Consider the following 13806-nt stretch of genomic DNA (forward strand, 5'->3'; position numbering starts at 1 on the left):
GGTCGTAATCTACGACCATCCCTTTCCGTTCAGTTTTACTTTCAGAGAAGTCGCATAAATATTAGAAAATATCGTGATTTAAACAGGATTCAACGCAGTTTTATCACTTTTAAGCTTGTTCCAGACTGTGATATGTTTTATTTGTCTCTTGCTATGTTCAAAGTACGACTAAACAATACTATTTTTCACTAGCTTACTATTTTGTATATATAAGTCTGTGTTACTTGCATAACTGACTGTGATATTTTATACTTATGTTGTATTTGTTATCCATTCTGTAAGTGGACCCCCGGGTCTGTAGAATTGGAAATAAATAATAATACGTGCTATGATTGATATGTTTGGGCGTCGTATTGAAGGACGTACTCAAGTGTGTTCTTTTTAAGTCCTACTATTTTCTGACTATATAAGGCCGTGTATCCAAGGACCGGTCTCATATAGTTAGTTTATATCGACGAGGTAGCACTCTAAACTAAACAAGATGAACACCAAAATGGACAAAATCGGTGAAACAGCAGTGGTCCAATATTTGCATAAAAAGGCTTAACCCCTAAGGCTATCTTTAATGATATGGTAGCATTACTAGGGAAAGATAGACCTTCATATGCTACAGTGAAAAGATGGTTGGCGGAATTTAAGCGTGGCCGAAAGAGCCTTGAGGATGACCCCCGTCCTGGAAGGCCTGTCAATATGGCTATCCAAGAAATGGTCAATAAAGTTCATGATATTGTTATGACTGACAGACGAGTCACAGAAAGATCTATAGCCAGTGGAGTTGGCATTTCACAGGAAAGAATACATTCCATTCTGTCCGAGGATCTTGCGATGAGAAAGCTTTCGGCGCGATGGGTACCAATATTTCTGACAGTTGATCAGAAGCATACCAGAGGCCAAATAACAATCGAAACAATGGAAGAATCCTGACTCTCCGCCGCCAGAGAAGGCAAAGACTGTTCCATCAGCTTGGACGGTTATGGCCTGGATTTTTTAGATGCAGATGGTATTCTGCTGATAGTTTATCTCCAAAAGGGACAAACAATCAATTGCACATACTATGCTTCACCTTCTGAGGCAGTTACCGTAAAATATTAAACTTAAGCGCCGTGGAAAGCTCACTAATGGTGTGTTATTCAATCAGGACAATGCTCCTGTTCACAAGTCTGCCATGCGATGGCTGCCATTCACGATTGTGGCTTTAAATTGATTGAGTATCCGCCTTATTCACATGATCTCGAGCCATCAGACTTTCATCTATTTCCAAAACTGAAAACAGCTATTCCAGGCACCCACTTTCAGTCTGACGATGATGTCATAATGCCTTGAATGACTTTCTAAACAGCCAAGAAAATGAGTTCTATCAAAGTTGCATTGAGGCCCTTAAATACCGTTGACAAAAGTGTAAAAATACTGAAGGGGATTATGTTGAAAAATAATAGATATGTCCGGCAAAATTAAAATCCTTCAGCATGAGGCTTACAACATATCAATCAGCCCTCGTATATATGTATTTTTTTTCTATTTCCAGTTTAGATATTTTCTTTAGATTCCTAAGGTGCTGACATATTGTGAGTTTGTATTTTCGTTAATATATTACGTTGTAGACATTTAAGATATTCTATAAACGTTTTATGTTCTATTTCTAGTTATTAATTTCTAATTTGTTTTCAAAGTCAATTTCCGGTCATCCCCGGATGTAGCATGCGTTCACTGCAGCCCATGGTATTCTATATTTTTCGTGGCAATAAGATTTTACAATTAATCGCATAATACAAGATGTGGTCTTCTAGTCCATCCTATAGAGAAAATCCTCTTGGGACTATCTTATCTAGATAATTCTTATGCCCTCGCATCAGTACGCATATCCTTGATTACAACAAATACGTATAAACTACTAATAAATAGTGGCAATGACACGTGTTCGGAATAAATTTAAGGGGTTAAATACGATCTCACGAAAAAATATCTCATAATGATTGTTTTACGAGCCAGATTTCGTACTTAATTTGCCGTCACTTGACCGGAGATTCAGCTGCGCCCATGGTTTTATGAAAAAGTCTATATCTAGATTATACAGCATAAAAACGTAGACGCCTACTGATTCAATCTATGATTTTTCCGGACAATTTCCCTTGTCTTCCGATATCGATCTCTGATTCATCGCCTGTGTTGTATATACATTGCAGACGCCGTGAACGATAATTTTAAACTGAACAAACGACAAAAAGAAATAATATGATTGTTCAAGCGGTAAATGTGTTTTACAAAACAATATAATTGTTATTATATATGATCACGTCCACTTATACAACATTATAACATTTACAAAGGTCGAGAACAAGATGATTGCCATATTCTTCAAATATGCTTAAATCATTACTTATATTGAATTCCAGTAGATGTTGCTTATTTGGTAAAATAATTGCTCAGCATACTCTTTCAACATATCAATGGCGGATCCCACAGAGATGTGAGACCACTTTCCTTCTGAAGTGTTCCTGTTAACAACCATTGATGTATGGTTAAGGATGGTGTTTGATCTCCTTGATCTAATAGGAACTAGTAAACACTATTTATACCTCACAGTAAACACTGTCTGTATATACCTCACAGTAAACATAATACAGTTAATCAGATTTCAGGATGGATCAGATTAGTCTGTCGTTGTGTATCTGACGAAAATGCATTTTGATTTTTGTATCTACAGATTTACTTTTCTAAATTTTAGTTTTACTGCATCCAAATCATGCTTCATGCAATGACAGATTGTTCACGATATTTCCGTAATATTGTTGATGTTCCTATTAAATAATCAAACTGTGCCCAAAATCTTCCATAAAAGATCAAAACACATATTGTTATATAAACTTAACCTGAAGGGAGGACCTCTGAATATATCGTTTCGGACATGTAATGCCTTGGTTGGACTTATGTTGACTATAACCCAGACAGTAGTGTTATCTGCACTATTTTGCAATTTGTTCAATATTTTATATCACGGATTTCGTCTAGGAATTAGATGACTCTTCCTATTCCGGAACAAGTGGTCCTCTTACACTTTTCCAGTGGTCACTATGTAAATACATATTTGGAAACGAAAGTCAACACTTTACAATATCTTAGTACTGCCCCGAAACATTGTACTCATTTCTCATCCATGTGATTTTAGATTCGAACGGACGGACTACCACCATGTTATATTTTTATTTAGTAAATGTTGATTAATGCTACAAATTTGATAGTTAATCAGCTTTCGTAAATAGTTAAATTGGTGCTATTATAAGATGTAGAGAAAGGAGTTCCGACTATAATGTTACATGTTTACTGACACGAATGATGCGAGAATGTAATGTAAATATCATTAATGAACTAAGTACACAAAACGTCTAATATCTAGCTATAGAAAAAGGATGGAAAAGAGCATACGCATTCACGCCTACTAACCAGTTATTATAATGTTTGATAACCGAGTCAGATGTGGCTGAAAAGTCGAGGACCGATGCAAGTGTTTTATATATTGTGGGAAATGATGAAAGTACCAAATGATTGCTTACAATTGTTACAGAACACGTGTTAACGTATATGTGGATACTCATTTAAAGTGGATAATGGAATACTCCTGTGAACATTGGCTGGATAATGAGAAAGTCTGAACAGGCTGCATAATGGGATACTCATGTAAGTAATGGCTGGGTAATGAGAAAGTCTGAATAGACTGAAATGGATAATGTAAGTAATGGCTGGGTAAAAAGAAAGCATGGAAGTTATGGAAGGGACAATCCAGGTTAATATGAACAGGACAGTTTAACAGCCGTAGAAGCATTGCTTTGATGGTCGAATACCAGTAGCTGAAGACACCAGTCTGATATTAAATTTTCCTCTATTTATTTATTTATTCATTTATCATTTATTTATTTGTTAACTTGTTTATCTATTACAACAATTGTGAAATAAGTTATATCAAAATTATAGCTGTGCCACCCGACCTCTGAGTCTAATGTTGCCTTTCTATTGGAATATTAACATACATATTTTACTGGTAATTATTTTCGGACAGTGCTTTTTGTATCAAGAGTTTTCATAACGTAATATCATCGTTAAGCTCAAAGCATTTGTTTATCAATTGAGTCAGCTCTATTATTTTATATCACATTCTCAAAAAAATATTAAAAAAAGACTTTCTGTATTTCTAATGACGGATGTATTCTCTGACCTAGCGATTTGAATATTAACACCCTATTAACTATTATCCCTGAGACCATTAAACATTTAAGCATATTCTGTTTAATTTTGTGTTGTTTTTTAAATTAGGTGAAAATACCTAGATTTTGCTTTAGACCCACCTTGATAATATCTAAAATGATCGCTATTACCCAATGTGCCGCCTGTCTGTGAATACTGTCAATCATCTATGATGAGAACGTTAGCCAATTCCAGTCGATGTTCTTTAATGTTAGGGACGGCGTCTAGCGGCGTGCGTTTATCGCACTACCTAATCGTATTGGGAGCTGATGTGGCACAGCTCCTAGGCCTGGGGCCCGCTAGATATGTTAAGTCTCTTGCTAGCTTCCTTTTATTGCTTTCAATAAATAGGACATGTTGATATTTTGTATTTCAGATGTTGTCACGTAGTTCTGATTATCATGCCTATCCATTTCTCGCCTCTCAGCTGGACTAGCTGTCATCTTTTATTTAATGGTGTGTAGCTATCGATTCCGTGTATAGGATGGAATCCTTCGAACTAAGAATATAACCGGAATGTGACCAGCACAACTGATGAGTCAATCTGTGAATGTCAAGTGCATCAGTGTGAAATATGTTTACAACATGTATCCGTATATCATTTATCCAGTGACGTATGTTAAAAGGAAGGGCACCTATGGTCAGTATATATAAGTATTGTAGCTTAAAACTACATAGTTATAGTAACAGAACACTTGATGATAAGGTGATATTCTATAAACTTTCCTTTCCTTTTTATTGGTAGGAAACGCATAAGAAAATACAATTTATGTTTAAATGTTTTAGGTTGACATATTTCGGAATTGATCAACGGAGATCAGCGTGATTGGGAGGAACAAACAGAAAGAAGATGAATATTCAATCGGACATATTATTTTTTGTGATTTTTGTGTTAACAACTTTAATAAATTCCAGTGGAGCATTTGGATGGTATGATGGATACAGATATAATATGTTTACCAAACCACAAATTTCCGAAGACTCGGAGACAGACTCTCAAGCAATCTTATCCTTGTGGTCCAAATATCATTTTCTAAGACGACGCCGAACTAGTCTAGATAACAACATATTTAGACCAAATGGATTATTTATGAAACGATTCCTTCATTATTCACCTCTGATATTTATGAAGAATAAACACGCAAAGTCTAATAAAACAAAGTTAAAAACTATTCCGAGAAAGCAAGAGAAGCACGTGTACAAACCATTCAATGCATTTGGTATGTTCATCAATGCCTTTAGACAGCCATTACAAACGGAATCTATACACGGTGATGCAGGCTTTACCGAAAACGTGCCAGAAATAAATACGGAAGATCACTTTCACCTTCAAAGAGAGGGAATTCCAACTTTAAAAAATGCTGTATTAGATGTGTCAAATGAAGAATCTAGAGTAGTACCGAATCTGTCCGAAATTGAAAGTGTCGAACCTATCCGTCCAAATCTTCCTATTAGCAATCAAGGTATATCTAGGATTGCTGACCAAGAAGATAGTGATAGTGACATAAGTAACGATAACCATTTTGGTATCATGACAAGTCAGGACCAAGTAGGAGATGATTTAGTGGGTGCCAGCCACCGCCAATCTTCTGGAGTTCATCTGATTCCTTTTACTGATGATACTGGAAATAGGTTTTCTGATCTAAATCCTCACGGAGTGAGTAGTCCTTCTAAAGAAACCGCTAAAAATCTAGACTTACCACAAATTGTGCTCGAACCAATCCATCAACGGGCCAGTGTTTCGGGTGGTTTTGGAGAGGAACTTCACAGCAAGTTAGGATCTTTTTTTCCCGATGACAGTCTAGATCAGGATACCTTTGACGAGTTTTCAAGCGAACCAGTCAAAGGATTTGATACAGGTTTCAATGACGTATTTCAAGATGGTCAAACAGATTATGGCACTTTTCGCGACATAATTCCAGATAATAGTGATTTTTCTAATGATGATCAGGTTTCAAGTGACATCCCGGTAGGATTCGGATTTTCTGACCAGAGTGGATTTCTGGATGAAAGTGGGATCTCGGACAAAGATTTGTTATCGAAGACGGGATCTTTTGAAGGATCTTTTGCTCCTTATCAGAATATTGATAACTTCTATAATGAGGAGTTTGGGACAGGCTTTGACAATTTTGAAAATTTAGACAGTTCTGACATAGCTGGTGGTGAATTTTTCAACGATGGAAATGGTTTTGAAGGATTTTTTGACACGGACGAAGTAAGTATCACTTTCATGATTCTACATATTTGAAACGTTATTCTACATAATTTATTAAAAAGTCCGAACAAATCTAAATCAACATACAGATTTTGCGCTGTAATGTCGCTTAACATCCCAAAATGTTGTTTGTCTGAATACATTTTCTGATATTTCCTAATTTTCTTCCCTATATATGTTTGATTCCTTCACATGAACTTTCACATTTTATAAATATGCTTAAAACAATTATCAAAACGAAAACAAACCAACACTTCTGAGTAACATGTTTACGATCCGATCATTTCCTGTAACACTGATATGTTTTCGTAAAACATTGAGGAAACAGTGATTAATTAGACGATCCTTCCCAATCACTACGACAGAAATAGCCAAAACATAAATGACGTCACAAACATACGCATTGGCGATATTACTCGAATGATAATCAGGAAAAGTTACTTATGGCAAAACTATTTATTCAATTATTATTTTATGTCAAGTTGGTTCATTAAATTGAAATCGTCTACTGCTAGGTTTTTATATCACATTTGTAACACTTACTGATATCTTAAATACCACTCTGTGTTCTTCATTGAATTCCCAGGTAAAGACAATATGCTATACCGTCATAGTCATCTTTTTAGATATTCTTTGTTAAAATATTACAACAGAATAAAGAGTCAAGACTTATATTTTTTACATCAAGAAGAGAAGTGTTGATTGGAGCATCAAACAACAAAACGAGGTGTTGATTGGAGTATCAAACAGCACAAAGAGATGTTAAAATGCTCTCTCTCATACCTGTCTCTTTAATAACAAAAGCCAAGGAGGATTGTCATAGATCGTACCAATACTCGCGGGTGTGATGATGGGTATAGCTTTACAAGAATGTTCGATAACAAAACTACCAATAATTCAAATGTATAAAAAATATCTATTATGTTTGCAGTTTAATGTCACCACTATCCTACACGAACTGATTATCGTCGGATATATATTATTTTTCGATGAAAGCATCCTTGTTCTAATTTTCTATGAACAATCGAGTTGTTGCGAAGTCCGAAAGCAGAACGTATTATATTGAAGTAATTTGTAATGTGCAATATCCGTTCTGCTCTGACAATAGTTTCCGCCTTCTAATTTTAGTCAGGATGTGAAGGAATCCGGACTCGTTCCTGTCACGCGGACACGGAGTGCTCCTGCCTTGGTCTTTACTTTTGTATAGAAGGAACGTGTGCTATGAGGGCCGCCATACCCAATGGTGATCTCGGTAAGAATAACAGCTAACACCATATTCAGATATATCAAATAATGATGTCTTTGTGTTTAATTCAGTTACAAGTAATTGACATCTTATTAGGAATTTGATGTATTTGTTTAAGCTTGTGTCAGCCCCGGCATGAACATAACATTATAATAGATAGTTTAACATGTAATAATGTAATCAATATCATAGACAGAGAATTATAATTTCATTTCAACATATTTTATTGTATAACATGTATACAAATGGGTTAGACAGCAGGCTTGGCCTATATAAGTCTTCCCCAATACAAACAGAACAATAGTAGAATTAAACTAAAACAATTGAAAGTGAAAAAGTATAAGAAATATGTATATAAATTAAGTCAATGGAGATGAAATATCTATGGAGATGATTTTTCTTTTGAATATATTGATTTTTATATATGGTCAAAGGTAGGTAATTATAAAAAGAACTAACAATTAGTGGGAAAGGGAGGTAATAAGGTTCTAGTATATCCTTTGTCAAATTATGATCATGTTACAGAGTTATAAAAAGATTTTGTTCTCAGTTAATAGCTATTGCTTAGATACAGGATTGGCACCCAGCCTTAAATCCAGCAGCACTATAGATGTTCAGGCAAAAAATGTCTTACTCCTCCTTCTGTAGCCATCCATCTTAGTGTGCTAGATTCAGGCTGAATGCCCCTGCATCCAAGCAAAGCTTTCATATGTTAGATATAACAAACAGTGTAATTATACATTTGAATAAAAAGATTCTAGTTGAACATACTAGTTTTGAATTAAGTAAATCAATCAGAGATATTCAGGGATCAGCTGACTTTTGAAGCAGGTCGCAAGTTCACCACATTCTTATGTCAAGAATATGAACAATATAGAATATATGTAAATACAGGTAAAATAATAATCAAAAACTAATTGAGCGAGTCTGGGTCTATAAAATAACATTTGAATAAGTATGGTTAATTTTGAGTTTAATCAAATCTCTTCCTATCTTTAATGTATTTTTGAACGGCATTCAGAATGTTGATATTAATTTCATCAGACAAGTAATTTCCATGTGTTAATATTATAGTGGTTAGATGATGCTGGTTATCAATATTTTGTTTCAACTCTTGCCTTTGCTGTTCATAAAAGCAGCATTCAAAAAAGTATTGGTATGAAGTTTCATCCCCTTGATTACATCTGCACAATGGTGAATCTATAAGATGATCATTAAAACGGTCAAAATTTAAATTACTTGCATTGTTTCTAAATTGACATAATATAATATTTTCTTTTCTATTACCTTTATTTTTAAAAATTGTCCGTTGTACGGTTTAGAACCTGGTCTAAATTGACGGGAGTGATAAGTTTCTTAAAAACACCTAGGGATGGTGAATTTAAAATTTTAGTGTCAATGGAATTAAATTCACGTAGCATAGTTGGGAAAAAGCTGTTATAATAATTTTCTGATCTACATAGTTGCTGTTTGAATAATCGTTGCCTACGGAGATGATGTACTGTGTCTTCATTGTCATTTAAGTATTGAGTGACGATATCAATTAGGTATTGGGGTGCATTATTATGTAAGATATGGTACATTAGTATAAGTTTATGTTTTTTTCGACGACTTTCTAAAGTTTCCAGTCCAAGTTCTCTGTATAATATATTATGTGGAGTTCCTTTCCTAAGTCTTATAAATGCTACGTACATAGTTATTAATGTTTCTCTATTTAATTTGTATTTTAAACTTTTTAGAATGTTCAATCGTTTGTAGGATTTTTCAAAGATATTTTGTATATGCTCAGACCAAGAACCATCTGAATTAAATGTTAGACCTAATTGCTTATGAGTATGTGAGTTATCTATTGGTGTGTCCAGGAAAAATAATTGGGGAATAATTTGTGTTTTTTTCCTGGAGAAAAGAACAGACTTTGTTTTATTAGGGTTGAATTTGACATCCCATTTATTGGCCCAAAAACTAATATTTTCTAGATCTGTGTTCAGGGTACCAGCTATCTCTGCTTGGTTATCATCAATTACAGCATATAGGGATGTATCATCAGCGAAAAGTTTTACTTGATTTGTTAAGGCATCTGGTGGGTCATTAATGTATAGAAGAAAAAGAAAAGGCCCCAGTACAGACCCTTGGGGAACCCCAGCATCGACATTTTTGAATGAAGAAAAGTGACCTTCTGTTATAACTCTTTGTTTTCTATTAGTTAGATAATTATAATGTAATCTATCTCATAGAAACTTTAATGTGTTATCAATATGAAACATTTTAACAGGTGATTATGATAAAATAATTATGATGTAATCTATATCAGAGACGATTTAACACCTAATTATAATGTAATCCATATCATAGACATTTTAGTTTGCAACTATAATGTAATCCATGTCATAAACCTTTTAACAGGTAATTATGATTAAACCATATTATAGACATTTTAACAAGTAATCATTTGCACTTAGATTGAGAAACAAATAAAATAATTTATTACATTTTTACCAGTGAAACATCAAAAAGTATTCATTCTATAAAAGTGATATTTTTAAATACCATATTTCTAGTGAAAAATATCACTTTTGCTGATTTGACCAATTAAATTAATGATAAGAAAATACCAAAATAATTGACCAATCAGAAAGCCCGACATATATATCAGGACCTGGACAGGGGGGACTACTTTTTTGTTTACAAATTATCGCTGTAGGCCTAGTTAGCACACGGGGTAGGTTTTTCGTTGATAAAAAATGTAATAAACAGAATATCTAACAGTGTCTTCAGTAATACCAAATATATTTCACTCATGCGGCTAATATTTTGATATTTTTCACTCGTGCTGCGCACTCGTGAAAAATATCAAAATATTAGCCCCACTCGTGAAATATATTTGGTATTACTGAAGACACTGTTAGATATTCTCCATCTACACTAAGATTAGGGATTGGATATAATGATCGACACTTGGATTAGGTATTGAGTATAATTATCGACACTTGGATTAGGTATTGAGTATAATTATCGACACTTGGATTAGGTATTGAGTATAATGATCGACACTTGGATTCGGTATTGAGTATAATGATCGACACTTGGATTATGTATTGAGTATAATTACCTACACTTGGATTAGGTATTGAGTATAGTTATCGACACTTGGATTAGGTATTGGGTATAATTATCGACACTTGGATTAGGTATTGAGTATAATTATCGACACTTGGATTAGGTATTGAGTATAATTATCTACACTTGGATTAGGTATTGAGTATAATTATCTACACTTGGATTAGGTATTGAGTATAATTACCTACACTTGGATTAGGTATTGAGTATAATTACCTACACTTGAATTAGGTATTGAGTATAATTACCTACACTTTGATTAGGTATTGAGTATAATTACCTACACTTTGATTAAGTACTGGATATACTTACATGTACATATATGTATCTACATTTGGATTAGGGGCTGAATATAATTATCTACACATGGAAGAGTGATTAAATTTATAAATAAAAAAGTGAACGGAAGGCTTCGTCCAATGAGTGTTATACTTGTCTGTCGATTTTATTATGCATTAGTTTTTTTTTCATTTTCCAATGTAAATGTCAAAATCATTCAGAGCACGTTTTCCTCCATTTCGGTTCCATGGCGCCAACAGGAGCGTTTTTTCATTACCGATTCACATTTCATTTATTTACGTTTAAGCTTTATGTCTTCCAGTAAATCAAAGTTCCATTAAATGATTTCAGGGATCTGTCTCCAATGGATTCAGCATTATCTACAAACTGCGAGATTTGTAATTTCCACGGCCACTAAACATTTAATAGTTTAATTGCTTAAACTATAATAGTCATTATGTCCGCAGCTATAAAGGTGAAATAAGATGATGTAGGTGTCTATTGTTTATAATTTACAGGTGATAGTACCGAGACAGCCGGAACATGGTCGGACATGTCAGGAGAATTCCTGTAACGGACGGTTGTAAGGACACGATTAAGTTTGTTGGTGGACACTGAAAACACATCGTAACGGACGGTTGTAAGGACACGGTTACGTCGTAACGGACGGTTGTAAGGACACGGTTAAGTTTGTTGGTGGACACTGAAATCACATCGTAACGGACGGTTGTAAGGACACAATTACGTCGTAACAGACGGTTGTAAGGACACAATTACGTCGTAACGGACGGTTGTAAGGACACGATTAAGTATGTAGGCGGACAGTGAAAACACATCGTAACGGTCGGACATCGAGAGAGGGAAGTGTATGAGGGTAAAAACGGGGAGGAAATCAGTTACTTACCTAACTACAGTCAAACGATCTCTAATACGGCATACTTAGTGAATATCACCACAAAGTCATTCAGAGAGTATGTAAGTCGGTAAAAGACAATAGCAATGGATACATTCGAGTTACAGCAAGTCTGAAGATGATGTAAGTGGTGGTTTCAACAATGGATTTGTTATCTGAAAACATTTAAGATATTTAATGATTTAGAAAAAGCGATTTCAACCTCTATACTAACGTTGGAGCCTTTGGATGTATCTCCCAAATCTTGGCGAACTGGTCAATGTGTTAATTGTTAATCCAGCACTATAGTTTTTGTTACATGTATACTTTACTTATTTATGTATATTTTATCGTTTGTCATAACAACTGTGTTACTGGTATATCAGAGAAATCCATACCATGATGGACGTATACCTTTGTCTCCAGTACACATATAACTATCTCATTAAAATCTATTAAGGCGTAAGTTATAACGGATGTTTGTTTGATCAAATATCGTTTTGTTTTGTGATATTGCTTTTATATACTCAAACAATATGTCAAATCAATACTGTTTATAAGATTGTATTTACAACTGTTGCAATAGTGGTGAAATTTCACAATAAAGCATTGTGAGTTGATGGATCGGTTTGGGGTCTGCAACAAGCGGCTGAGCCTTAAATAGGTCAGTAATGCTTTACCATCATATCATCGTCAACTGCATTGAGTACACCAAAACGTAACCGACCTCAGAATGCGACCCAGTTTAAAATTTTAATAATTAAAAGTTTGTACATCTGAATATACATTATACATGCATTAGTTAAGATAAATAACAAACATTCGTTAACGAACTGACCGGAAAATAATTCTTTATGACGTCGTACACAATGGCGATATGGTTTACTGATAATCCATTTAGCATTACGGAATCATGGATTTTATTTGTATACGGATATTATATGAGACACATTTTTCGTCACAATTAAAACACATTCTGCATCTGTTGACTTTCATATTAAAATTGATTGCCAGGAAGGATGTTGATATGACGTGTAGCGCTGGTATCATACACTTTGTAGTACTGGATCTCGTTTGACTGGTTATAGATCTAATAGATAAACTGGTTATACATGAAGATCGTGTAGATTTTTTTTTTTTTTTTTTCATAAATTATTTTAATTGTTTATAGATTGGGTTGATGTATTCAACTGGTTATACATAGGGTAGGTATATTTAGGTGTTTATAGATCGGTTAGATATACTAATTAGCTAAAGATAGTGTAGGTATATTTATGTTTTAATAAATAATTTTAGCTAATTGTAAATCGGACAGATATATTTTACTTATAGATCGGATATATATATTTATCTTGCAGGTTATAAATCGGGTAAAATTTTTTAATACTGATCTGGTAGATATATTTAACTAGTTATTGATCTGGTAGGTATATTTAACTGGTTATTGATATGGTAGGTATATTTAACTGGTTATTGATATGATAGGTATATTTAACTGGTTATTGATCTGGTAGGTATATTTAACTGGTTATTGATATGGTAGGTATATATATATATTTTTTTTATCGGGAATATAATTTTATTAATGTGTCATTTGAAAAGATACATCCGCTTATTTAACTTGCATTCAATCTTTTTTTTTTTCAATTTTTTTCCCAATTTTACTGATATATAAAGGATGGTCACTCACTCACTCACTCACTCACTCACTCACTAACAACATATTACATCATCATCATCATCCAATCAACTACTAGCATCCTGTACCAGAAAATTAAATATCACTAAAACTTTAAACCATCTTTATATGCACTCAAC

At 33.9% G+C, this 13806-nt stretch overlaps 1 protein-coding gene across 4 annotated transcripts; it reads left to right on the plus strand.

Moving 5' to 3' along the window:
- The first annotated feature begins 4920 nt into the window (after positions 1–4920).
- Positions 4921–12536, plus strand: LOC117331290. 4 transcript variants are annotated; one of them, XM_033889903.1, is made up of 4 exons: positions 4921–6454; positions 7583–7706; positions 11615–11684; positions 11742–12536. In XM_033889903.1, the coding sequence occupies exons 1-3, from the start codon at positions 5090–5092 to the stop codon at positions 11668–11670; spliced, it is 1545 nt and encodes a 514-aa protein (XP_033745794.1). In that variant the 5' UTR covers positions 4921–5089; the 3' UTR covers positions 11671–11684; positions 11742–12536. The 4 variants fall into 4 exon arrangements, 3 of the variants coding, with proteins under 3 accessions (XP_033745794.1, XP_033745796.1, XP_033745793.1); XM_033889905.1 differs by having other exon boundaries at positions 11774–12536; XR_004533457.1 differs by having other exon boundaries at positions 4925–6454; positions 11615–11741; positions 11774–12536.
- The last annotated feature ends 1270 nt before the right edge of the window (positions 12537–13806 follow it).

The sequence above is a fragment of the Pecten maximus genome, chromosome 7 (genome assembly GCF_902652985.1).
Source record: "Pecten maximus chromosome 7, xPecMax1.1, whole genome shotgun sequence".
NCBI lineage: Eukaryota > Metazoa > Mollusca > Bivalvia > Pectinida > Pectinidae > Pecten > Pecten maximus.